Source organism: Sebastes umbrosus, chromosome 19, assembly GCF_015220745.1.
Source record: "Sebastes umbrosus isolate fSebUmb1 chromosome 19, fSebUmb1.pri, whole genome shotgun sequence".
NCBI lineage: Eukaryota > Metazoa > Chordata > Actinopteri > Perciformes > Sebastidae > Sebastes > Sebastes umbrosus.
The window spans coordinates 16,649,133-16,676,261 of NC_051287.1; the positions used below are offsets into that span (position 1 = coordinate 16,649,133).

The window sequence follows — 27,129 nt, forward strand, 5'->3', positions numbered from 1 at the left end:
ATGCAGGGATGTGCAATAAGTAATTGTGCTCCCCCACACAAGAGATTAGAACATGTCCCGGTGTTACAAAGCTCTGCTGGTAAAAACATCCACATGTTGACTGTACAAATTACTCTGACTGGCTGTCGAATGAATATTTAACCTTTTATGTTTCATTTATGTTGTATAAAATGAATAAATGACTAAAAATTAATTAGTCAATTCATGAATCAGTGAATGGAGTTATATTAAATAAAATTAGATTCAATTTTTAAGTTTTAAAACGATCTATACACGACCGGTAAGAAATACTAATAACCTTCTCCCCTTTCTCTTTTGTCACTTTAAATGTTAAAGCGAGAAAATACATTAATACATATTTCTACTCTTCATGAGCTAACTCTCGCCACCACAATCACCACACACTCATAGTGAAGACCTAAAGTGGTGGCCTAAAGGTTAGAGAAGAGAGCTTGGTCGCAGGTCCAATCCCAAAGTGAAAAAGCAGGCCAGCAGATCAGACTGGGGTTGTACTGGGCAGCTTCCAGGTGTGAATGTGTAACTGTGTGAATGTGATCAGGGCGTTCCTGAAAAAAAAAAATAGAGCATTGCTCTCAGTGAACGTTAAAAAAAAAAAAATGACTGGGGACACTTATAAGATGAGTTGAGGATCACTTGGTGTAACCTCCTTGTTGTCAGAAGTTCAAGTTGACAAAGGAAGCATGGCAAAGTATTCACAGTCCTCAGGCTTTTGTGTCAGTAATATTCAGCAGACAGACATGACATGACAGCACATCCCAGGAAACAACTGACTGATGTTTTGCTGGTCGCTGTCCGTGGTGCTGAAAAGACAGGACCAAATTCAGCTAGGGTTGTTTCATAATCCAATCCAATCCAAATTTATTTATAAGCACATTTAAAAAAAACACAAGGTGACCAAAGTGCTGTACAATTATACATAAAAAAACATAAAAACAACACAATAAAACACTAAGACCAACTTAAAACCAACAGGACATTAAAATAATAAGAGCGTTAAGACCAATAGGAAAGGAAAAAAAAGGATTAACATAGTCAACTCTCATGCCGAGCCAAAAGCCAAGGAATAAAAGTGCGTTTTGAGGTTTGATTTAAAAACAGGCAGTGTGGGGGACAGTCATGAGCTCAGTCATGTCAAATTCATATCTTTGATTGGTTGAATCATAATGGTGAATTTCAGGATTCTGACTGAAGATATTGCACAATGTTTTTTTACTTTAAAGTATAGGTTATTTTCTCCAAAATAATCTTAAGTATACTATCTATCCATCTATCTATCTATCTATCTATCTATCTATCTATCTATCTATCTATCTAACTATCCATCCATCCATCCATCCATCCATCCATCTATCTATCTAACTATCTATCTACACTGGAACAACAAACCTATAGAATCTACTCAATATATGTGAGGTAACAATTTGCACTCAGTTTGGTTGGGTAGATTTCAGGCTATGTTTTGAGTAAAGAGTACCTTAATTTAACAGCTATGCCACACTAGAAGAAATTAGGTAAAGTCTACCCAACATTTCTCAGTAAATTACACAACTAATTACTTTTTTTTTGTATGTTGCAGGTGTTACTGTTAATAAACAGGTAACAGAGATAGAATTTACCCATTATTATATATACTGGAAAAACAAAGTTTGGAAACTTGTGTTTGGTGGATTATTTCTCTGTTGTTACAATGCTAATGGTCATTGTATTTTACATCGTTGGAAAGCCTGTTTATTTACCTTCGCAATGATGTCCAACTTGTAAGGATCATGCATTTGTGGGATGAGCAGCACAGCTGATTATGTGGGGAGCGCCCAAGAAAAATTTGCCAAAATGCTCTGCCAATGGTAAACATTGTATTCTCATAAGGCTACCAGGAAGCCTGCAATGACTGCCCTTCACCGTCAGGCCCGTTGGTGCTGGTGTCGACAACACAGACAATGGAACCTGAACATGTAGGGGAATGTCATGTTCAGTGATGAGTCCAGGTTCTGTCTGCCAAAGTTGGATGGCAGGGTCAAAGTATGGAGACGACGTGGAGAACGCTGTGCTGATTGTTGCACCGATGGAGTAACAGCTTTTGGTGGGGGCAGTGTCATGGTGGGGGGCGGCATCTCCCTCACTGGCAAAACAAGGCTTGTCATCATTGAAGGCCATCTCAATGCAGGGAGATATCAGGATGAGATTTGCAGCCAGTGGCAATCCCATATCTCCACAATCTGGGACCTAACTTCATCCTCCAAGATGACAACGCTCGCCCCCACAGAGCCAGGGTTATCACAGACTACCTCCACAATGTGGGAGTAGAGAGAATGGAACGGCCTGCCAAGAGTCCACACCTCAACCCAATTCAACACTTGTAGGATCAGCTTGGGCGTGCTGTACGTGTTAGAGTGACCAACACAACCTCGTTGGCTGACCTGCAACCAATCCTGGTTGAGGAATGGAACGCCATCCCACAGCAACGTGTGACCAGGTTGGTGACCAGCATGAGGAGGAGGTGCCAGGCTGTTGTGGCTGCGTATGGATCTTCCATCCGCTACTGAGGCTCCTGACGGTGGATTCATTCAATCAAAATGTCTTGTTTGTTCCTTGTTACTGATAGAGAGTTCAATCATCCAATCCACCAAACAACTCAAAACAAGAGTCAACACCAACAGGAGAATACACTGTTTACCATTGACGGAGCATTTTGGCAAATTTTTCTTGGGCGCTACCCACATAATCTGCTGTGCTGCTCATCCCACAAATGCATGATCCTTACAAGTTGGACATCATTGCGAAGGTAAATAAACAGGCTTTCCAACCATGTAAAATACAATGCCCATTAGCATTGTAACAACAGAGAAATAATCCACCAAACACAAGTTTCCAAACTTTGTTTTTCCAGTTTATTTTCCTTGCTGACTAATATAAATGAGAACATTTTAAACCATTTGCTTGAGTTATATCTACTGCCCTCCAAAATTCTTTTTTACAGTCTATCTATCTATCTATCTATCTATCTATCTATCTATCTATCTATCTATCTATCTATCTATCTATCTATCTATCCATCCATCCATCTAACTAACTAACTAACTATCTATCCATCAATCCATCCATCCATCCATCTATCTAACTATCTATCTACACTGGAACAACAAACCTATAGAATCTACTCAATATATCTGAGGTAACAATTTGCACTCAGTTTGGTTGGGTAGATTTCAGGCTATGTTTTGAGCAAAGAGTACCTTAATTTAACAGCTATGCCACACTAGAAGAAATTAGGTAAAGTCTACCCAACATTTCTCAGTAAATTACACAACTAATTACTTTTTATTTATTTTTTTATTTATGTTGCAGGTGTTACTGTTAATAAACAGGTAACGGAGATATAATTTACCCATTATTATATATTTTCCTTGTTGACTAATATAAATTAGAACATTTTAAACAAGTTGCATGAGTTATATCTACTGCCCTCCGAAATCCTTTTTTACAGTCTATCTATCTATCTATCTATCTATCTATTCAAATGGGACTAACTCGCATGGCAGCCTGCCAGACCACGTGGTTCAGACTCCCCTTCCATCAATGGACAGCACAAAACTGCTCGGACGCCTCAGATATAAAAGGAGCGGGCAGAGGAGCACTCAGTCGCTGTGTTAGCCATACACTCCCTCACCTATACACACATACACACACCACATAACACACACCCAACACACACCCACACAAACAAACACACTCTTCCCTATACACGCCTTCACTTCACCTTCCTGCAACCGGTTCACCCCCTCTTCATTGCGCACATCCTCCCCGGTATACAGTCTGACCGGAGGATGAGTTACCCGGTGGACGCGGTAGGGAGTCCCTTCAGGAGAATGATGGATACTAGGACGACCGGCTACGGCTACAGCCGCTCCAGTGGTGGTGGTGGTGGCACCCCATCCAGCGGCTTTCGCTCCCAATCCTGGTCCAGAGCAAGCCCCGGATCCAACACCATGACCTCCTCCTCCTACAAGAGGAGCGTGAACATGCCGGTGTCCAGAGCCTACAGCTCCGCAGACAGCGTTGATTATAACAGTCAGACCACCTCTGGCATGCTGATGAACGGAGACTACAAGCGCTCGAACGAGAAGGAGCAGCTGCAGGGTCTCAACGACCGCTTCGTGGTTTACATCGACAAGGTGCACTACCTGGAGACGCAGAACAAGCAGATCGAGGACGAGATCCAGGCGCTGCGGCAGAAGCAGGTGTCTCGCTCCCAGCTGGGCGACCTCTACGACCAGGAGCTGCAAGAGCTGCGATCCATGCTGGAGCAGATCCACCACGACAAGACGCAGATCCAGCTGGACACCGATCACGTCGACGAGGACATCCAGAGGCTCAGAGATCGCTTCGATGAAGAAGCGCGCATCCGAGAGGAGACCGAAGCGATCATCCGCGTCTTGAAGAAAGACACGAGCGACTCCGAGTTGGCGAAGTCCGAGCTGGATAAGAAAGTTCAATCGCTGCAGGACGAGATCGCGTTCATCCGCAACAACCACGAGGAGGAGGTGAGCGAGCTCATCGCGCAGATCCAGCAGGAATCGCAGGTGACCGTGGAGAGGAGAGACCTGCAGAAGACGGACATCACCGGGGCGCTGCGGGAGATCCGCTGCGAGCTGGAGGGCCACTCCAACCAGAACCTGCAGCAGGTGGAGAACTGGTTCATGTGCCGCTTCTCCAAGCTCACCGAGGCCGCGGAGCAGAACAAGGACGCGATCAAGTCCGCCCGAGATGAGATCTCAGACTACCGGCGCCAGCTGCAGTCCAAGACGGTGGAGCTGGAGTCCATCCGCGGGACGAGAGACTCGCTGGAGAGACAGCTGAACGACATCGAGGACAGACACAACAGCGATCTGTCCAGCCTGCAGGTATATATGGATGGAGACATGGAGCTCCAAGGCGCACAGAGCCGTGCGTAAAAGAGCTGGAGACATAGACTTTTAAATATTATATAATATATAATAATTAAAAGTCTATGTTTTTCCATTTTCTATGTTACTTATTTCATGTTTTTGTGTGTTTAAAATGGAATAATCAGGGTTTGAGTTGTAATTATGATGATGGATAGATTTAAGTTATTGTACTTAATATTTCATAATTAAGAGCTGGAAACATAGACTTTTAAATATTATATAATATATAATAATTAAAAGTCTATGTTTCCATTTTTTTATGTTACTTATTTATATGTTTTAATGTTTTTTTCTGTGTTTTTAAAATGGAATAATCAGGGTTTGAGTTGTTATTATGATGAAGGATAGATTAAGTTGTTGTACTTAATATTTCTATTATTAAGAGCTGGAAACATAGAATTTTTAATATTCTAGTCAAGTCAAATTTATTTCTATAGCACATTTAAAACAACATGAGCTGACCAAAAGTGCTTTGCAGACATAGTGCAGAATAAAAACAAGGTCAACAGAGCAGACAACAAAATCTCACACATCCACAGACAGAGACCAAGATTAAAAACCATGAGTAAAAGACTGTTATAATGAGCATTTATAAAAAAGGCCAATTAGTAATCACAATTCAAGTACATTCAAAAGCAAAAGAAAAGAGGTGGTGGGCTTTGAGCTGTGCTTTGAAATACTCTGGAAACATAGACTTTTTAATATTCTATAATATGTAACTTATTTCATGTTTTAATGTTTTTTTGTGTGTTTCAAATTGAATAATCAGGGTTTGAGTTGTTATTTATGATGATGGATAAATTAAGTTAATGTACTTAATAGCTCATATTTTCTATATTTTAGTGACGCAGTTTTGTAGAAAAAAGCAAACTTGCTTTATAACAGTCACAACGGATCATATTTTCTTCTTTTATATCATGGTTAAAGGGCCAGTGTTGAAACATTTTTGTGCTGCGTAATGATTGCCATAGAGCACGTCATTGCGCTTCCAAGTTCTTTTACAAATCACTCTCCAAGTGTCAGCAAATGGTTAAAGGGAGACACTGCAGCAGACTCCCCCTCCTCCCTCCCTCCATCCCTCCGTAGTGCTGAGTCAGAGGCAATGGGTCGATGCCTTCATTGGCTGTGTGCCTTACATCATACCACTGAGATTTTGGGGGTGGGGGTGTATTGACACAGTGTGGAGGCTGTCCTTGAAAGAAAAAAGAGGCATTCAACTTCTCTAGAATACTGTATTGCGTCAGATTATATTCGAGACTTTGGTGCACAGAGTCTGTGGAGTTCATACGAATGTGCACGAAGAATAAAAGAGGGCTGCATTAATAGGAAATGAGTTTAAATTGAAGGTCAATTCGGAAAAAAAAAGGTTTTGTTAAATTGTTGCTATAGGTCTTGGTAATTCGTGAACGATGACATTCAAAGCTACATAAATTAATCTGCTAACGAATATGTGTATGTATTTTTGTTGTTCTTAATCAACCTTGTGTCGTGTCTGCTCTTGTTTTTCCTGCAGGAGACGATTCACCAGCTGGATAATGAGCTCAAGAGCACCAAATGGGAGATGGCTCGTCACCTGCGCGAGTACCAGGACCTGCTCAATGTCAAGATGGCCTTGGATATCGAGATTGCTGCATACAGGTATATACTGACATTTGAAAAGTAGTAGAATTAACATTTACCATGTACCTTTCTCTGTGGCCAAAAAGTGATTATTAAAATCTATTTGTTTTGTTTCCAGGAAACTCCTAGAGGGCGAGGAGACCCACTTCAGCACCTATCCTTATCGCCAGGCGGTCACCCCCACCAAAATCTCAAAGTCTAAATCAGACACTCCCAAGCTCAAGGTGCACCACAAGTTCGTGGAAGAGATCATTGAGGAGACGAGGATGGAGGACGAAGAAAAGTCTGACATCGACGAGGACCTGGCGGAGATAGCGCAAGAGCTGTCCGCCACGCTCGCGAGCGGAGCAGATGAGGGAGAGGAAGAGGAGGGAGAGGGAGAGGGAGAGGGAGAGGAAGCAGAAGGTGAGGGGGAAGAGGGAGAGGGCGGCGAGGAGGAGGAAGTTGTAGCCGCCACTGAGGCCAAAGTCAGCGCCAGTGCGCCCGCTAAGGAGGAAGAAGAGGAGGACGAGGATGGAAAAGGTGGCGATGAGGAAGAAGAGGGGGAGGGAGAAGGCGGTGAAGAAGGAGAAAAGGAAGAAGAGGGCGAAGGCGAGGGAGGGGATGAGGGAGAAAAGGGTGATGATGCAGAGGGAGGCGATGAAGGAGAGGAGGGAGGAGAGGGAGAAGAGGAAGTTGAGGAGACGGTGTTGTGCTCCAAAGCTCCCGAGTCTAAAGCCTCTCCTGACAAAGAGAAGGCCGGAGACAAAGAGGGCAGCGGAGGAGAAGAGGAAGCTGCCGCCGAAGAGGAGGGCGGCGATCAGGACGAAGATGCCGGCAGCGACAAAGCATCCAAAAGTGGAGAAGAGAAAGAGGAGAAAGAGGATGCGGATAAAGGCATAAAGGAAGATAGCGAAAAAGACGAGAAGAAGGTGAAAGACGAGAAGGCGGACGACAAATCGGAAGAAGTCGTAGCCAAGACGGAAGCTCCGAAAACAGAAGCTGCAAAGCCGGAGGCCAAGAAGGAAGAGGCTGCCAAACCCGAGGCATCAAAACCTGATTCTCCAAAGTCTGAATCCCCAAAGGTTGGATCCCCCAAGTCTGAATCCCCAAAGCTTGGATCCCCCAAGTCTGAATCCCCAAAGGTTGGATCCCCCAAGTCTGAATCCCCAAAGCTTGGATCCCCCAAGTCTGAATCCCCAAAGGTTGGATCCCCCAAGTCTGAATCACCTAAACCTGGATCCCCCAAGTCTGAATCACCTAAAGCTGGATCCCCCAAGTCTGAATCACCTAAAGCTGGATCCCCCAAGTCTGAATCACCTAAACCTGGATCCCCCAAGTCTGAATCACCTAGACCCGAGATTCCTAAATCCTTATCCCCCAAGCCTGTATCTCCAAAGTCTGTATCCCCAAAACCCAGCTCCCCAAAAGCCGAGTCCCCCAAGTCAGAATCCCCAAAGAAAGACATCGCCAAGCCTGAGGTCCCTAAAGCTGCTGAGGAGAAATCAGAGAAAAAGAGCGACTCGACAGATGACAAGAACGCAGACAAGAAGGATGTTGCCATGAATGGCGATGTAGACAAGAGCAGCCCAGAAGAGAAAGAGAAGAAGGACGAGGGGAAAGAGGATGATGACGTGCTCGCCAACGGCGTGGACGAGAGCCCCGTGAAGGAAGACGGCAGCCAGAAGGTGGTGATCACCAAAACCGTGGAGACGATCACCACCGGAGAGGACGGATCCAAGCACGTCACCAAGTCCGTCACCGTGACCGAGACGGTGAAGGACGAGGTGGAAGAGGTGGTTCAGGAGAAGCTGGTCACCAGCAAGAAGACGGAGAAGCACTCCACCCAGTCCATCAAGCAGGTGACAGAGGCCGAATAAAGCAGACGCCAGGCGGCGGTCCAGAGGAGAGGACGCGGAGATAAGCAATCAACCCAGAACTAACATAACAAAGAAAATCATACAGCTAGAGCGATGTAATAAAGATAACCACTCTCAAACATACAAAACAAAAATCATAGAGAGAAGCCAAAACTTAAAAATGCTACAAATTTCAAAAATGCATGTTGAGTGATAGCTTTAAAACGGGGCTTTGCTGCAGATGCGGTCAGGAGCGAGCGACTGAGACATTTTAATCCTCTTTTTCTTTCTTTCTGCAGTTCACGGGAGGGAGGGAGGGGGGGGGGGGTCTCTGCATGCTAGCTCAGGAGAGGGGAGGACTTTCCTCTCATCTGTATGTATGGTAGAAATACACTGTAAAAAGAGTAAATATGTAAAAGGAATATATGTAAAGCGGGTGGGAGAGTGAGAGAAATATTATTGAATTTGAGAGGTTTTTTGAGTATAAGCAAAATGGGGGGCGGGTGGTGCTGGTTGTGGTCCTCTACACACTCAGTCCTCCACTGAAGATGCCTTATTTGACATGTTAAGATACCAACTGAGCCAAAAAGGCAGCAAATACAACGACGTACAGAGAAGAAAGACACGGGCAGCACTATGATAAACACATGACCATATACATCCAGTAACTGAAGCAGTTAAAGCTTAACGAAACCTGAAGAAACTCTTAGCCTTAAACATGCTTTTTATCAGTGTCTGTTATGTTTACTGAGTGCAACTGAAAAAAACAAATAACTGTAAATGCGCAGATATCATGCATTCTTGTATGCATATAGGATGGACTTGAATTTAAATACAGAATTAAATGAGGTGCTACTGTTTGCAATCCCATGACTTTACTCATCATGATCGATTTCCCAGCAGCATTTGCTCAATAAATGTCATAATGAAGTAAAAAAACAACAACGATTGTGTCTCGTCATTTCATATTAATGTATCAGGATATGTTTTGCAATTGTATATATACTGATATCAAACATTACATTATAGTTGTTAGATTAATACATATTTAGTTATGAAATGAATGGCTTTAAGTTTAAAACGTTATAACATCAAGGTTCATTTATTGTTATTCTACAACACAGGGTTGCACACTGAAATGCAAATTGCAGTCTGTTTATGCAACACAAGAAAAAAAACAGAAGTGAACAGGTTGTTACAGGGGTGGAGATTGTCTTTTAATATACTTTGGGCTCTGCGCAGGCACCTCACCTCACCGATATCACTGATGCTCGGTAGATGGGCACCAATGATGTTCTTGATTTTCCCGCTGCAGAACCATACAAATATGTAATGTTTCCAGTCAGGATGCTTTCTATTGCTCCTCTGTAAAAAAAATATATATAAAAAGAGGAGCAATAGAAATATATTATAACCCCGCATGATTTAATGTGGTCAACTAATTTAACAAATACTGATTCAAATGGTTTTAACTACAACATATTACTAATACCAATCTGTGGAGATGGCTTTTAATGAATATTAAAAAGGTAATACATTTAAAAAAAAAATACAAATAAATAACTTCCCGCAGATGTTATATACCTTTTTGATTTCACAAATAACCAGATGAAGTTCTAGCAGTCACATAAATGTATGCTGTGTAGAGATTTATGATTGATATGCAGACCAAAATAATTTCATCAAAATCCGCTCTTAAATATTGACTAACTTGCCAATAATGTTACGGGAGTTATCAGCCAAGGACGTAACTTATCTATGCTAATCTAATATAAAAAAAGTTATTTAAATTAATGCCATTAATCAGTTTCATTACAGTTGAGTGGATACTTAATTTTGGAGTGTGATAAGGTTTGACTGACCGTGCTGAAAGGATGGGCGAGAATTATTTCTCAGTTTAATGTATTGCTGAAAGATATTTCTTCAGCTTTAAAAATTGGATTAAATTGGACAGATATGCTCACACTGCATCAGTGTCTACAGATTTATATAATCAGGGCTGTATGCACCATACCTGATGCAGAGAGCTTGGTGCTGCAGACCGTCTACACTTAATGTCTACCCAAGGGAGAAAAATAACAGAGCAGCTGCTGGGTGCTGCCAGGTGTCAGAGGATAATGTGCATCAGTGGGTGTTTGTGTGGATGATCTCCTATCACATTAGAGAAGATTATAGATGTACTTGTGAAACAGAATGTAAACTGTCACTACTACTCTTTTTTTGTAAAAATAGTAATTTCATGTAATTGCAAAAACAAGGTTATGGGTCGTCTTGTTTCAACATATAATTATAGTCTCAATGGGTGCCATTTTTTTATATTCCACATGTAGGTGGAATAATAAAACAGAACACACTTTCACATCGGAGTAATCATCATTATCACCATCATCATGTCTCTTAGTTTGTCAATAAAAGCATGCAATTACCGTAACAAATGGCATAGTTGTAGCTACGGTGTATGCGTCCATTCATCTGGTAATGTGTCTCAGTTTAGACACAATACAACTGTGACTATATGTAGCTTTTGAAAGAAAACATTATTTATCTTATAAATGAAAAGTTAAAACACACATCTGCTCTATTCAGTAATACTCTATGGAATTGTGTGACTATTACTACTAGCCTATAGGCCTACACGGTCTAGTATGACCACTATCTTATGGTGGTAATGTTAGCTAATATTTGCAAAGTCTAGATAAAGTTTGAGTCATTTCATTGACTTCACGACTCTTCGCCAAACTGTATGTTTTAGCATTTATTACCCTCATCCTGTAATTGCCACTTGTGGCCACAGTGGCCGCTGTTCATGCTCATATTTAGCTCACTGTTTTGAGCAATGCTCGTTCATGTCTATGTAGAGCGAGCAAGCGCGAGCTCGACGCTGACTTTCGTTGACTTAACGGCCACAGATGTAGCTTTTAACAAGCATTTCTGATTCTTACAAACAGTCCCTTTAAATATGTTTATATGTGTAAAAACCTACATACAGTCCCTTTAACTATTCCATGGATTGTTTCCAGAACAACAAGGTATGAGAGCATGAAACAAAGAGATGCTCTGTGGTTTATACAATATCACCTTTACAGAAAACACATTCATTGCTCTCAAAGCCAAATCTTAATCTAAAAACAAAAAAATCACTGGAAGGGTAAAATCCTTTCATTATTTTGTAGTGAATTTCTTTTGTTTTGGGTGGGACAGGGTATTTGAAGAACTTTGTTCTCAGGTTAGATATTGTTGGTTGGTGCTCAGGTTACTGGTAGAGTTTTAAAGCCACTATGTAACATTTGCTGAACAGCAGCCACTGGAAATGGGTCACAAGCAGGAACAACAAACTCCTAAAGGAGGACAGATAACAATGCACACAGTGCACCTCCATAGACTAAGCTACTTTTTTAATTCTGCACACCACCAACCGCGCTACTCTGCACATTTATAGACTGGTTTTTCTACTGTATTATACCAATAATTTACAGCTTTATTCAGCACTTTTAGTCCATTTAAAAAAAAAAAACTATCTCAGTTCTCATCCCACATTATATTCCATATTTGACTTTTCTTAATCCCCCTAAACAGTCTTTACTGTATATCTCCTATATTTTATGATTCAGCACTATATACATTTTTTGCACTATATTCACTTTTTTAATAGTCCTGTATCACAGCTGTTACCCTGCACTATATTCACTTTTAACAGACTTCTTCATCTCCTTGTATTTTTACATCTGGTATATATTTTTGTACTTGATACTTTGCACTACTAACTTTTTTACTGCCTTTTTACTAACATGTTTTGCACTATGGAACTATGATGCTGGAAACTGCTGAATTTCCCTCAGAATCAATAAAGTTACTATCTATCTATCTATCTAAAGAGGTAGCCTATGTGTTTACTTCCTGTTTAAGTGATTAAAAACACTAAAATGTTTTTCTTTTTGACATGCTAAAATATAATGTAACAGAACCACAAGTAGATACGAGTTGCAAAGGCAGTTGTTGGCACTAACACTATAATATTAGCCACCATAGTTCATGCTGTTGCAGCACAGGGACAGCTATGTTTTAAAAACTATGGGAAATTATTACTGTAGTCTGGTTGGCTTACCAACAGTCAGCAGTGGCAGCAGCAGATCATGACACGCATCACATGGAGGCAATTTACGTAAAGAAATGGCATTTGTCGCAGTCATAACTTAGTCAAACCTGCACACAGACATGATACACATGATGTCCATTACGAATAAACGTCCACAAACACCTGTGGAACTCATAGACGCGTGTTCCTGCAGAACTTACCTGGAAATCCTCACGCTTTTAGGTTTTCTTCTTAAATTAACACAGGGATAAGTTGTTCTGCATATCCCATGGATGCATTGCAAACAGGAACTTCTACTAGCTAATTCGTCATACTTTTAATGTTGTTTAATGTCAAATTTAAACAAATAGTGGCTTAAAATACAGGGCTAAAGTTGTAGCCCACAGCAAAGCTAACTCACTTAATATATACATTTGACTTCCTGTTTACATCCACCAAAGCATTATGGGAACTGTAATTATTCCAAGAGCATGATTGATTATAGCCCAAATAGCAGGAAGACAAAGAATAATAGTAGGAGTTCAAAAAATTATATCAACTTTTTTTCACATTGCATCAGGGATTCTCAACCTTTTGTAACTCGGGGCCCACTTCCGATTGTTAAAAAATGTTCACCTTCCCAAATAAATGACAAACTGGGCTATAGCATATGTGTTATGCCACTTTCAGGTGTAATGACCCACATAGATATTCATCTTACCCTCACCCATCACTGCCTGCCATTATGAATCCTTAAGTATTCAGGGTTATATTTCCTCCTCACACTTTTACTTGTTTAAAAAAATGCCTGATTTTGTGTCACTGCATCTGTGACATATATGTCTGTAAAGGGGACACTCGTGGGTACCCATAGAACCTAATTTCATTCACATATCTTGAGGTCAGAGGTCAAGGGACCCCTTTGAAAATGGCCATGGCAGTTTTTCCTCACCAAAATGTAGCGTTTAGTTTGAAGCATTATTTAACCTCCTTCCCAACAAGCTAGTATGATATGGTTGGTACCGATGGATTCCTTAGGTTTTTATAGTTTCATATGATGCCAGTATCTTCACTCTAGCTTTAAAAGTGAGCCTGCTATAACCTCTGAAATACAGAATAGCGGTTAATCTAACCATTTGGCAGCACCTTCGCGCCCCACCAGTGGGCCCCGGCCTAGTGGTTGAGAATAGCTGCATTACACTATTAATGTTCTTTTTGTCAGAATGTCCCATTAAAATGGTTGGGGAGAGGTTGTTTGGGGGGGGGCCGCATTTGTCTTTATTTTTGTCTGAGGGGGCCCCACAGTGTCAGACTTTGAAAACCTTTGGGCTTCACAATAAAAAGTAACATGTTAGGAAATAATGAGTCACTGTCACTGTTTTGTAATCGCCTGATTGACTGGGGAAATTAGCGAATGACATACATTTCTCACCAACCACCGGCAAGGTGATTACAGAACAACATCGTTTGCAGAGGCTTAATGCTGTAAATCTGTGTTCTTCCATCTACTTGCCAGGTGTTAAAAGATACATCAGGACATATTTATGATTACAAAGCTCAAAATCAATGACACACATGGCTTTAAGAGGTGTTTATTTAACCACCAAAAACTCACACGCTCACTGTTGCATTCAGCAATTACACATATTACACTCATCAGGAAGTGTGCAACCAGACCTTTATGGACTACTCTGGATATTGGCAAGCAGTTGACCATGATTTGTTGCTGTAAATGGCTATTGGACTGATTTATTGAGCACCATGTTAAACAAGCAGATTTGAGAGGATAGCGTAGATGCCTCTACTGGTTATGCTGGAAGGGGCTAATGAACAGTCTTGATTGAAGTTTGCCGAGGCTACTGGCTTACTTTTTACCCTTTGTGCTCTTTTCTTCAACGGCTTCAGGTTTGGCCGCTTTTCCCTCGTCTTTCTCCTTTTTGGCTTCAGCTTTGTCATCTGTCTTCGGAGCGGCTTTTTCGTCTTTGGTGTCGTCTTTGTCGTCAGATTTGTCGTCGTCTTTTTCGTCTTTCTTGGCATCTGGTTTATCTTCTTTCTCTTCGCTTTTTTTCGCCTCTTCCTTCTCCTCTTTTTCTTCTTCTTTTGCATCCTCACCCTTGTCATCACCTCCTTCTGTTTTTACCTCATCACCCTTGTCATCACCTCCTTCTGTTTTTACCTCCTCTTGTGCTTCCTCTTTGACCTCTTTGACCTCTTCTCCTTCTCCTTTGTCCTCTTTCTCCCCGTCATCTTCAGCAGCCTCTGTCACCTCTTCCTTTTGCTCTTCTTCATCACCACCTGTATCAATAGATTTAAGATTTGTATTATTTGTCATCACGACCTTAATAATTGAAGTTTAATTTAGCTATCAAAGAACATAATCAACAACAATGCACTGACCCTCTTCTCCCTCCTTAGCCTCTTCATCTCCTCCCTTAGCCTCTTCATCTCCCACAGCCACTTCTTCGTCTCCTTGCTCTTTATCTCCCTCCTCCTCTCCTCCCTCTTCATCCTCCTTCTCCTCGTCCTCCTTTGTCTCCTCCTTTGTCTCCTCTCCTCCTTCTTCTTCTTCTTTCTCCTCCTCTTCCTCCTTTACCTCCTCCTCTGCCTCTGCCTCCTCCTCCTCTTCCTCTTCTTCCCCTGGTGGGCTGGCCTCTGCTTGCTGGGCGTGGCTGGCAGAGATGATCCCCTCGGTGGTGCTGAAGCTGGAGCTGAGCAGACGTGACGTCACCAGGTAGGAGGAGCCTGAGCTCATGCTGGAGAGGATGGGCCGGCCGAAGGAGGGCGCTGAGTAACTGTGACCGTACATGGAGGACACGCCCCCAGCCACTCCTACACTGAAGCGAGACTCCTCCCCTTCCAGCAGCTTCCTGTAGAGGTCAGTGAAAAGACAGGTGATGAGTAGTACAGTAGATGGGAACTCAGTTAGTGGCCATGTATTAACACTCAATGCTACGGTTTCTGATATAAAGTGTGAAAAGTGAACATTTATCCTAATAAATCTCAGATTAGGGATTTATCCCAGAATGTGCTTCAAAAATAAAAGTGGCCTGCTCTTTTTGACTTTTCTATCCCGTCAGTCTTCAGCCTTAAAGGTGCTATTGATAACATTAATAACATTCAGCCACTAGATGTCGCAATCTCCTTCCCCCGTTCCATTGCATTCACTTCATAACAAGTCGTTGCCAGTCACTTACCATCAATCTCAGCAATTTATCCGTTTTTTCCACACTAACTGACGACCCAGAGATACCACGTAATACTATTGGATCACAAGCCTTGTTAGAAGTGAGAACTGAACATCAAATATCTTCCACAGTGATAAACAAAACATTAATTTTGCACCCGCCAACATTTTTTTAATGATTAATTCGCAATCATAACAATTTTTTCAGGAAAAGCCATACTTTTATTTGGCACCTTTCTAAAGGCTCTGTGGATGTATTATTTTAAAAATAAATATCTATTAATATACATAAAAATGTTATCAATAAGACCTTTAACATCAACATAAATCAATTATATATTATTATATATATATATAATTATATATATATATTTAGTTTTGCCATAAACTTTGCAGACCTACAGATCTACATAAAAAGAAACATACTATACATACAATACTATAGCTTTGTTCAAATTTGCTCATGCACTCTGACATGCAGGTGCCTTTTACTTAAATGCTGACATATTTTCACCTTAAATGACCTTGTGCATAACCTCTAAATCTATCTAAAACTTGTGTCTCCCCATGATTAGGTATTTATGCAACACTTTAACATGCTAAAATCAACACTAATAAGATATTTGATGTCTTTGTTGTCATTGCTTCTTTTCATTTTCAAAAATCCAGTTGGATTTCTCAGCCTCACTGTTGTTGCTTCTCACCTGTATGCAGCGATCTCGATGTCCAGAGCCATCTTGACATTCAGAAGGTCCTGGTACTCTTTCAGGTAGCGCGCCATTTCCTGTTTGGTGCCTCTCTGCTCGCTCTCCAACTCTGCGATGGTGTCCTAAATAGAAGACGAGTCAACACAAAAGCACATATGAACATGAAATGAAATGAAACACCATAATAAAATCAAACAATCTGAATAATTCATAATACATCATACTGACGTGCATAGCGTCTATCTCAGCACTCTGCTTGTCTTCTATCTCATGCAATTGTTTCTCCAGGGATTCGTTGATGCCTCGGCACGCGTCGATGTCCAGCAGGCGGGCCTGGAGCTGGCGCCGGTACTCTCCCGCTTCGTCCTTGGAGCTTCTCACGGCGTCGCTGTGCTGGGCCACGGTCTCGGTCATGGAGCCCACCTTCCCCCTGAACCACTCCTCTGCTGCCTGCATGTTTCTTGCTGCCAGCCTTTCATACTGGGACCGGATGTCCCTCAGGGCCCCGGAGAGGTCAGGTGTTGCGGCCTCTGACTCTACCGCCACCTGGACGCCAAGCTGGACCTGGGCCTGAAGCTCGACCACCTCGCCTTCGTGGATCCTCTTGAGGAAGGCCAGCTCCTCCAGAAGAGTTTCGACGCTCTTCTCCAGCTCGGCCTTACCTAAGGCAGCCTGGTCGGCCTCACGGCGGGCGTCCATCAGCCTGCCCTCGGCCTCTTCGCGAGCCAGCACTTCTTCCTCATATCGACCCTGCAAGGCGCTCAGAGTTTGCTCCAGCCGCTCCCTCTGTCCCAGGACGGCCTGTTGTTCTGCCCTGGCCTCATCCACAGCGGCCCTCAGGGCCCGGGCCTCTTGCTCGTACAGCGCTCTCAGGCGGGACGGCTCGTTGTGCCTCTGCCTCAGCAGCAGCAGCTCTGCCTCCAAAGCACGGTTCTGCTGCTCCAGCTCACGCACTCTCTCGATGAAGCCGGCAAAGCGGTCGTTGAGGTCCTGCAGCTGGCCGCGCTCTTGGGTGCGCACGGCGCGGAATTCTGAGCTGATCTGGGCGGCCTGGCTGAGCTCCAGATCCAGGGACGAGGCTTGCGAGGAGGAGGAGAGCAGCACCCGGCCGGGAGAGGAGTACTGATGACGGGAGGAGGACAGCGGGGAGGCATGAGAGGAGTAGACGGAGTGGGTCCTCCCTCGGTTCACCACGACACGAGGGGGAGCCTCGACATACCAGCGTCTGTACGGTGAGGCGGAGTAGTAGGGGTCATATCCGATGCTACTCATGGCTGAGTTGTGGGAGGACGAGCTGCTCTCCCTCTCCTCTTTGTGTATGTGTGTGTGTGGAGTTGTGTGAAGGTCTCAGGTTTATGCCTCGACTGCTCGCTGCTGCAGCAGCCTGAGCTTTTATAGCAGGACAGTGAGCTCTGACGCAAGCGCTTTCCTCCAAACTCTGACAATGCAGCCTCGATAGGCTTACACTGCAACGGCAGGAGATGAGACAGAGAGGATCCACGGGAATGAGTTAAAGATAGAGAGAAGAAAAGACAAGAAGGAAGAGTTATATGGATTCCTTCTTCTGTTTGTCATAACAGTAACGTTCATCCAAGCTAAGTTTCTGAAAAAAATCACTTGAAATAAAACAGATTATTAAAAATAACACAAATACATCCAAAACAAGAAATAGAGCACATCACCATTTTTTTAGCATAGAACTTGAACCTGGACTTTGACCACAGCAATACTGCTATTAACTGTGATGAATTTTGTTAGGAGATCGATAGAGCAAAAACATACTTGTTGTGCTATCCTCTCTGCAGGAGAGAGGGGAGGGGCGGGGGGGTTGTCCTCATTTTAACAACCATGACACAGCATCTCTCCTTCTGGTGGCGAGCAGAACTGCAGCCACAACCTCAAAAAAACCTGCAATGATAAAATCCCACCCAAACAGAAGGTCACATGTTGAAGACACTATAGACGATATAGAGAAGAAGAAGAAACAAATAAAAAAACAAAATATATTTTCTTATTCCTTGGTGCATCAATAAGCTCGGCTGTTTGCTATGAGGTTGGTTGATTGGTAGTGAATACATGTTGTGTCTGTTTTTTTCCCTTCATGTTAATAATATTCACTATGAATTCTCAGCTTTGCTCTTGTCTTTTGCTGACTCTGCAAAAGGACCTTATGGAAACTAACAGCATACATTTTCTGAGTTCACCAAAATGTCTTGAATCTGGCAGTAATTTTGCGTGATAACATTTTTTTTTTTGCATAAATGAACAACTTAAATGTAATGAGAACATTGCATTGTCTGTGCCAGTGGCACAAGACATGCACAGTATATATACATACATGAGGTATATACAGTAATGTTGTCCCTTACGATTTGACATTGGAGAAAGCAAGCATTATGGATCACAAATCAAAACAAACATGTTATTTTTGGTTTGTTGTTTCAGGTTTTTATTAGTAAACAAAAAAAGTCTTCTTTGCTTTTTTGTCAGGTTGTTCTTTAAATTCTATAAAAGACAAACAGTCCCTCTCATCTGCAGCACAGATACCCTGGCAGGTCAATTACACCCAGCTGCTGACACGCATTTTCTTTTTCTTGTGTGACTAGTGAGTGTGTGTGGGTGGGTGGGTGCATCTGTGTAGGTATGCGGTGGTTCAGTGGAAGTTTATGCTGGGGAATTCATCTTGCTTTCGAGCTCCATGCATAAATGCAGTCTATTGCAGTGCTTTGCAGCAATATCTGTGTGTGTGTGTGTGTGTGTGTGTATGTGTGCGCGTGTGTGTCTGTGTGTGTGTGTATGTGCATGATCCATAGTGTGAATGCTCCAGTAATTTGCCTATGCAGCAAAGCAGAGCAAAGCAAAAGCCCCCGGTACTTACAGACAGCGCTGTGCCCCAAACAGTGAGAGGTGGGGGACTTCAGTGGGAGCTGCATGGACTCTGCTGCAGGCTGAGTCATCGTAACAGTTGTGATCACACAAACTCCCCCGTGTACACTCTTTCTCACCCTGACAGCAGCAGTCTGACAATCTGCACCGGGGCGTTTTCTTGGCAGACGAGATGCCGACAGGACCTGGGGAGATGAAAGAGAGACAGTAGACCATTAACTTCTCTTCCCCAACACATTAACTCACTTATAGTGTGCTAATTTCCAGGTTGTTGCTTGTTCTCCCTGTGATTAACATAAAAGCCCAGTCTTAGTCTAAGCATCACATACTGTATTACTTTTAAAGAGGACCTGTTTTCCCTTTCCTTTAGTGTGCTACATAGTTTTGTATATAGAAGATCTGCAAAGTTACAAAGCCCAAAGTCCACGCCAAAAGGGAGTTACTCTCCCCCACAGAAACACTGCTCCTGAACTGCCTGAAACACCTTGCTTGAAGTCCCGCCTTTTCTTCCGTAACATGGTGATGTCACCAAGTAACACATTTGCATAATACCTGCCTAGCGGCTAGTTTGGCACGCCCTCAAACAAAGCTAGTTAGAGCGGAGCTTGAGCGGAATTCCAAAGAGTTTGGTTCAGTTGACCAATCACAACAGAGTTGGTCAGCTGACCAATCAGAGCAGACTGGGGTTTTCGATAGGGGGGGCAGGAGCTCAAACAGAGAGTTTCAGACGGAGGGTGAAAAGAGGTGCTGTAGCACAGCTGGTATGAGCGTTCTTTGCACATTAAAGCATGTAAACATGTTCCAGTAGAAACCTAAAATACAAGTATGAACCTGAAAATAAGCACAAAAGGGCCCCTTTAAAATGCACAGTAACCCCAGGCATCAAGGGTAAGCTGATGACAGCATCACACAACTGTGCACAACATCCCTATTCCAAGCCTTCCAACCTCAATATACAATCAACAATTGTTCTCTTGCTGTCATGTAGATGCAGATATACAACTCTTAACACAGATATGTCAAGGCTACCCACAGAACAACATAACACTGAGTGTCATTTTACAGTAACATGGTGGCAGTTACAGATTGATTCACTGGGATCGGCATATACTCTGTGGCAATAGTGGTGAAGTGAAATAGCTTCATAAATAGTATTTATAGGCACTTTATATAGGTGCATTATTCATCCCCTTTTGGCCACTAGGGGCACTTTGAATAACATGCTGACAGATACACCGCCTCCACCACCATTAATAATACTGCCTGCTTGATCATTTACCAGACATAGAACATAGCTTAGCTTTAATTCAATTTCTTTGCTGTTAGAATTCTTGCATCACAAGGCGTACACTGTTTCACATACATAACAAAACACTACACTCTTACACTGTATGTTACATCACACGTTATGAATAAGCAGCTGCAGTGCAATCACATTCAGTGCTTAGCCTACACCAGTATACAGGACTAAAAGGAAAAGAAAAAGTACATCAGCTGGATACAATGCACCAAAACTCAGTGATGCCTGTCCTACTGAGAACCCAAACTCTGATCTAACAGTTTGACAAGAGTGAGCTCATATTATGACTTATTTCTAGACACCTAAAGAATACAAATCAAATGTTCACTCTCCTCAGCGCTTTGTTTGGCAGGTAGCGTACAACTGGTTTATCAGCTCCTTTTTTGCTGGAAAAAGGTTGCCTACAGGGGTTCAACAGTAAATGTGCCATAGAACCAAAACCTAAACAGCAGAGCTAGGAATTAATTCTCCATTAATCTGCTATTGAAAACTGTTTTCATATTCATTTTATTAATTCACCATAGAACCAGAGTGACCCAGCCCCAAACAGGCACATCCAGTGTTTTTTTCCTGCAGCATCATCCTTGTTAATTCCTACTTTGTACAATACAGTCACCTAACCCCTTATCAGGATCACATGGTGCAGGTTGGCGTCCCGCCTGGAATTCCATTAATATTATATTTTTGGACTATTGTATTTCTATTTTCTTTCTATATATGGATCATAATCTGATTGTGTGGTTGCAGGAGACATTGACTTTGCCGACAGCTCTGGCTCTGTGGCTCAGTTTCCGGGCTGCACATCAGCACATTTATCTCTGTCCTGTAACTTTGAGTGCTTCCCTACATTACATTTCAAGAAGGATACTGCAGGATATTTGGCTTTGATTATTTGTCCCAGTGGCGTATTATATTTCTAATAGGGTGGAACACTAGACATTTCTCAACTCCGGAATAGCTTGAATTATTAAGTATATTAAAAGTAGTGATACTGAGACAGGGCAATTTCCTATCACAGCCAGGGCAGCACTTTGAGCTCGTATGGCAGCTGCTATATCTCACAGTGTTTTACTAAAGTTTAACTCCTTTGAGATAAAATGCCAGGCGTCCACAGTCTTACTTCAAACAGTGTTGCATGTAAAAATGATACTAGAGCGGCTCCTAGAGGTGATGGACGGTAATAACACTTGATAAATCCCTCTGCCTGTTTAAAATTTAACATAGTGGGTGCATCATCCACATTTCCCTCACTTGCGTTGTCTCCTTGCGTCCCTCCCACCGGGGGATGCACAGAGAGACGCAAGGAAATGAAGCAAGTGAGGGAACAGGGATACAATTTAAGAGATCTGGGACGCAGCCAGAGACTGTATGATGATTTTTCAGGTTGGAGCAGGTCGAGCCCTTTTTCTTTGGTAACACTTTATAATAACCATTATTTATAAATGGTAAATTGATAGTTAAATACATCTAGTTAATAGTTCTTTTACTGTTAGCAAACTGAAAATGAAATGATAATTAATGTTTACAAATGATTAGTAATGCCATAATTTAGTTACCTATATTAGTATATATATACTAATATATTTTATTTATATAACATATTTAGTTATAGTTTAGTTATTTTAACAGTTTATTGTTGCACACATTATAACATTTTATATATGTGTTAATGATTATGAAATTATTTGTAAATCTTAAAGAAATTGTTCGTAAAACATCTATAAACTTTACATATATATTTGTAACACTTTGTTAGTGGTTAATAATTGGTTTGTAAACCGCCTATAAACATTATTTGGATGGCTATTATAAAGTTGCATCTGATGATTATAATAACTAGTTAAATGGTTAAAAAATTTGTTTTAAAGCATCTAGAAATATTATTTAGATAGATAGTTAATACTTTGTCAATGGTTAATTTGTTTCTGGTCCATTTATCTACATAATGTTTATAGATGTTTTACAAACAATTTCTTAAAGGTTTACAAATCATTTGGTAATTATTAAAAAAATTATTAATATAGTCTATAAAATATTATAATGTGTGCAACAATAAACTACTAATAGATAGTGTACTAATTTAATATAATTAATAATAATTGTTATCATCTCTTACCAGCTATGATACAATATCAAATTTATAAAAAAAATATTTCCTATTACACAAACTAATGATAAAATAACAGAAATTATAGCTAAAATAGTTATTAACTAAGTTTAATTAACTATCAATTTACCATTTATAAATGATGGTTATTATAAAGTTAAATTTTCTTTTAACTGACAGTTAACTGACGGTTGTAATTATTATTCGTAGTTGTAAGAGTAGTATCAGAAGCGGTGGTAGTCAGTTATTTGCATCATTTATGTTGCTGGCATTGGCAGCTACGTGTACAGTAAGACAAAGCCCATGAGTGCCTTCTGTATGCAGCTGTTAATTCAGCTGTGTTTTGGCAACATGTGGGCCATGGATTTCCCCCCATATTGAAACTGAGTGGACCTGTATGAGCCTGTTTATATGCACAACAAATGCCCTGTGAACAAATGTAATATTTACTAAACATATGAACTCTTCACAGTGTAATGAGCTGCAGTTTCTCTCTCAGTGATGAACCATCTGAGACTGAGGCGCCCTCTCTGCAGCCAACTCTGATCTTTACACTTTTGTTCCACAGATCTCAGTTTAAAAGTCATGTTGCTATTTTGGGCTTAATATCTGACCTCTGGCCTTCGCAGCCACCACATGTCCCACCAGCTCAGCCGAGGTCTGCTTCTATTGGCTGGACATGTATGTCCGTTAGAGCATGAATGCCTCTCACAGGTGGACAGTGAAGGAGGCCTGTCTGCTATAAAAAGAGTGTGGCATGCAGGCTTGTGCTCACTGTTGGTCAGACAGTGCTTGTGTGTGTGCACAACTTAGAAGGGCTGAGGGAACTGTGTTGAAGTTAAACTCACTGACACACTGTAAACATGGCTGCCGCCCATCGTCTGGTTATCGTCCGCCACGGCGAGAGCGCCTGGAACCAGGAGAACCGCTTCTGCGGCTGGTTCGACGCTGACCTCAGTGAGAAGGGCGTGGAGGAGGCCAGGCGCGGAGCCCAGGCCATCAAGGATGCGGGCATCAAGTTCGACGTGTGCTACACCTCCGTGCTGAAACGTGCCGTCAAGACCCTGTGGACCATCATGGAGATCACGGACCAGATGTGGCTGCCCGTGATTCGCACCTGGCGTCTGAACGAGCGTCACTACGGAGGCCTCACCGGTCTCAACAAGGCCGAGACGGCCGAGAAGCACGGCGAGGAGCAGGTGAAGATCTGGCGTCGCTCCTTTGACACCCCACCTCCACCCATGGACAAGGAGCACAACTACAACAAAATCATCAGTGAGGTGAGACAAACTGAAACTACGGGAGAAGAGGTGTTGGCTAGAATAAGCCATTTTTTATATGATTTTTCTCACTAATCAGAGGAATATCACAAAGCAGCAAATGGCATAGATTCATTTGAAAGTGCTCAACAGTCAGTTATGTAACTTCTGTCAATTAAACTACCTTCTCCTGTTCTCGCCACCTACAGTCCCGGCGCTACAAGAACCTGAAGCCCGGTGAGCTCCCCACATGTGAGTCCCTGAAGGACACCATCGCCCGCGCCCTGCCTTTCTGGAACGACGTGATCGCGCCTGAAATCAAGGCTGGAAAGAACGTTATCATCGCTGCCCACGGCAACAGCCTCCGCGGCATCGTCAAGCACTTGGAGGGTGAGCGTTACAGTTTGTAGGTGGACAAAGCTTTAAAAAAAAAAAAAGCAGATGAAGAAATTTCTGTAGTGAAAAGTAGAGATGAAGGCTGACAATATAAAATCTAACACCACAACATGGAAAATTGCAAATTAAACTTATATTTTGGTTTAAAAATAGCTCTCTAGGCCTGAATAATCACAGACTCTTGTCTTTGCAAACACACACACACACACACACACAGTTGTGGATTGCAGAGCATAAAAATAGCATGCAGGGACTCAGCTTCAGGGGACAGTTGAGAGGGTCATGAGCTTGGTTCCCGTTACAGTCACGACCTTTCTATAGAAAGGTTGTACTTTTTCAAGGCGTTGCCAGACATGGATAAGGGAGTAATACAGCCAGAGAGCCTAAAGGGCAATAGTAAATGTCAGATAGGAATGGTAGGTGTCAAGGTTGAGAGAAAGATCAAGTTTCTTAGATTCTAAATTACAGATTGATGTTATTAAAATAACTTAAAATACAATAAAGAAAACCTGCAGTTGATTGCTTTCATTATGTCCTTCCTGTCTGCCCAGCTGCAGCCTTTTACAGTATCAGTTACATTCTCTCTGTTCTGTCTGCTGATCTGCATGTCTACCCCGTCTGGTCTATCTATCCAGGTATGTCCGATGCAGCCATTATGGATCTGAACCTGCCTACAGGCATCCCAATCGTGTACGAGCTGGACGCAAACCTGAAGCCCATAAAGCCCATGTCTTTCCTCGGCGATGCGGAAACCGTAAAGAAGGCCATGGAGGCCGTGGCCGCCCAGGGCAAAGCCAAGAAGTAAGCCTTGCTCTGGAGGCTCCGTGAGAAGACAGAAAAAGAGACTGTTCCTCCTTTTGTGCTTCGGCCTTTCCTCCTTTTCCATCTTTATAGTCCATTCCAACTGGGGGAATGTTTTTATGGTTCTTTTGGAGGCCATTTTCAGCACATTAGCCCTGTTTGTTTTAAACGACAGACAGAGAGATGACCTGTCAATCAAAGCAGACAGACGAGCCCCGCGTTTTACGCAGCCACACATCACTCAGCCCTTTTAAATTGTGGTCAAAGCCCTTCCGTTGAGGGCCTCACCACTCTGGCACAACCAATAAAGAAACCATGTTTTTATGTAAGCCCTGTGTCTGTCTTAATTTTTCTCTTTATCTTATCAAGTCACTTTTTCCTTTTTTCTTTCTTCAAATTACATTGTCATCCTTATCTGTTATTATTCTTCTTCAGTTCCCCACTTGGAAATCAGTGGTTTTAGCAAAGTGCAAAGGTGCTGAGAAATCGTATCCAGGCGGAAGAGAGGAGGGGGGAGAGAGAGAAACACAGAGACGAGGCAATGGGTTCATCCTGGCAGCATTCCCACAATGCAGCTTGTCTCAGTTTTGGACTATCCTCCCCTACAGTCAGATCACACTGAGATGCACACAGGCGAAGAATAATTTTAAGCAACATACTGTTTTTCATGCACTGGTCAATTTTCCCTTCTTCCATAATATGTCTTCTTTCAGACTAGTGGAAAGGAAACATCCAAAATACACATTTAGGTGTTTATTTCACTACTTTGTCTATTTGCGTTTGTAGATTTCTCCTACATTCACCCAAAGTTAGCATTAGATAATGCCTCATTTGCATATTTAAACATACAATTTCACTTGTAAGACAAAAACAAAAATTTTCTTACTGTAAGTAATCAACTGGGGAAGTTTCATGGTGATATTAGTTATATATTTTTTTACCCTATTCACCTATAGTGTCTTGCAAAATGCATATCTTTAAAGGATGTTTAAAGACTTCAGTAGCACTTACATACACCAAACTTTCCAGTTTCATTCCTATCTATATCCTGAAGGTTACAGGTTTACAGAGGGGTTTGTTCATATATCACTCATAGCCTGATTTATGGAACTTTTCATTCCAAAAAAAAAATAGACTGTTGACAGTATACTATGATTTATGGGGTGATAAAACAGAGATCCCAAATTCCCTCAGCAAAAAACCTTTGACTCTAATATGTCAACAAATTGAAACAAACATTTTGAACCTGGCTTCATCCAATGTTCAGATTTCTGTTGTGGAAATGTATGCAAATTAGCAAATATTTAAGACGATACTGCATAATCCGCATATTTAAATTTCAAATTTCAGAAGTAATCTACCGGGGAGGTTTCATGGTGGTATCTATTAGATTGTATTTAATTATAATTTGACCCTATTCACCTGGGGTGTGTCCCCATTAAAGGAAAACCCTAAACAAGTCAGTGGAGGATCATAATAAATACATATGCTTCAGTAGTGATTACCTTTATTCCATGATGAAACACCTCTATCCTGTTAGAAGTGGTCTCTTTTTTCGGACGATAATGTCTCCATCTATAGGACATAAAGGATCACTAAGTGGTTGAATGAGTATGACAATCATGTAAATCATGCTATGACCTTTGTAGTCATCAGTTTGAACCCCAGTTGAGATTTTGGACTGATACAGAGCACTCTCCATCACCATCATCAAAACACTGAGAGAAGAATCATGTTTTGGAGTAGAGTTCCAGAGACTTCACAAATATATGCCGTTGGGAACAGAAGCTGCTTTTTTGGCTTGTGTTGGCAAAACTTAGACATTTTATGTTGTTTTTTTCCTTTAATTTGTCAACATGAAAGACCTTTTAAAGCTGCATTCCTTATATTTGAAGGAGGACATTTGTGTGGCAGGGTTAGGGGGACTATCAGACCTCTGACTATAGCTTTTATACATGATTCACTTTACAATAAAGCCCCAGTAACAAA

At 41.9% G+C, this 27,129-nt stretch overlaps 3 protein-coding genes across 8 annotated transcripts; 2 read left to right on the forward strand and 1 right to left on the reverse strand.

Annotated features, from left to right (window-relative positions):
* Positions 1-3,640: 3,640 nt before the first annotated feature.
* nefma (neurofilament, medium polypeptide a) lies at positions 3,641-9,367 on the forward strand. 3 transcript variants are annotated; one of them, XM_037753441.1, is made up of 4 exons: positions 3,641-4,922; positions 6,481-6,605; positions 6,706-7,651; positions 7,682-9,367. In XM_037753441.1, exons 1-4 carry the CDS (start codon positions 3,846-3,848, stop codon positions 8,444-8,446), a joined length of 2,913 nt encoding a protein of 970 aa, XP_037609369.1. In that variant the 5' UTR covers positions 3,641-3,845; the 3' UTR covers positions 8,447-9,367. The 3 variants fall into 3 exon arrangements, with proteins under 3 accessions (XP_037609369.1, XP_037609370.1, XP_037609368.1); XM_037753442.1 differs by having other exon boundaries at positions 6,706-7,635; positions 7,666-9,367; XM_037753440.1 differs by having other exon boundaries at positions 3,642-4,922; positions 6,706-9,367.
* Positions 9,368-14,076: 4,709 nt separating this feature from the next.
* On the reverse strand, positions 14,077-19,464 carry nefla (neurofilament, light polypeptide a). 4 transcript variants are annotated; one of them, XM_037752897.1, is made up of 7 exons: positions 19,270-19,459; positions 18,174-18,299; positions 16,620-17,857; positions 16,389-16,513; positions 14,898-15,367; positions 14,649-14,795; positions 14,077-14,612 (listed from the first exon to the last, which is right to left on the reverse strand). In XM_037752897.1, exons 3-7 carry the CDS (start codon positions 17,661-17,663, stop codon positions 14,365-14,367), a joined length of 2,034 nt encoding a protein of 677 aa, XP_037608825.1. In that variant the 5' UTR covers positions 17,664-17,857; positions 18,174-18,299; positions 19,270-19,459; the 3' UTR covers positions 14,077-14,364. The 4 variants fall into 4 exon arrangements, with proteins under 4 accessions (XP_037608825.1, XP_037608824.1, XP_037608822.1 ...); XM_037752896.1 differs by having other exon boundaries at positions 14,077-14,640; positions 14,677-14,795; positions 19,270-19,454; XM_037752894.1 differs by having other exon boundaries at positions 14,077-14,795; positions 19,270-19,464.
* A 3,975-nt stretch (positions 19,465-23,439) lies between these two features.
* Positions 23,440-25,469, forward strand: pgam2 (phosphoglycerate mutase 2 (muscle)). Its single transcript, XM_037752898.1, has 3 exons — positions 23,440-23,964; positions 24,153-24,333; positions 24,975-25,469. Exons 1-3 carry the CDS (start codon positions 23,548-23,550, stop codon positions 25,142-25,144), a joined length of 768 nt encoding a protein of 255 aa, XP_037608826.1. The 5' UTR covers positions 23,440-23,547; the 3' UTR covers positions 25,145-25,469.
* Positions 25,470-27,129: the final 1,660 nt, after the last annotated feature.

Excerpts from the sequence above, each read along its gene's own strand:
- nefma (XM_037753440.1), top strand. The coding sequence starts at position 3,846 with ATGAGTTACCCGGTGGACGCGGTAGGGAGTCCCTTCAGGAGAATGATG. Across the intron at positions 4,923-6,480 it reads GCGATCTGTCCAGCCTGCAG|GAGACGATTCACCAGCTGGA; the intron begins GTATATATGGAT and ends TTTTTCCTGCAG. Across the intron at positions 6,606-6,705 it reads ATCGAGATTGCTGCATACAG|GAAACTCCTAGAGGGCGAGG; the intron begins GTATATACTGAC and ends TTTTGTTTCCAG.
- nefla (XM_037752894.1), bottom strand. The coding sequence starts at position 17,663 with ATGAGTAGCATCGGATATGACCCCTACTACTCCGCCTCACCGTACAGA. Across the intron at positions 16,514-16,619 it reads CTGAGATAGACGCTATGCAC|GACACCATCGCAGAGTTGGA; the intron begins GTCAGTATGATG and ends TCTTCTATTTAG. Across the intron at positions 15,368-16,388 it reads ATCGAGATCGCTGCATACAG|GAAGCTGCTGGAAGGGGAGG; the intron begins GTGAGAAGCAAC and ends TGACCTCTACAG.
- pgam2 (XM_037752898.1), top strand. The coding sequence starts at position 23,548 with ATGGCTGCCGCCCATCGTCTGGTTATCGTCCGCCACGGCGAGAGCGCC. Across the intron at positions 23,965-24,152 it reads ACAACAAAATCATCAGTGAG|TCCCGGCGCTACAAGAACCT; the intron begins GTGAGACAAACT and ends CGCCACCTACAG. Across the intron at positions 24,334-24,974 it reads CATCGTCAAGCACTTGGAGG|GTATGTCCGATGCAGCCATT; the intron begins GTGAGCGTTACA and ends CTATCTATCCAG.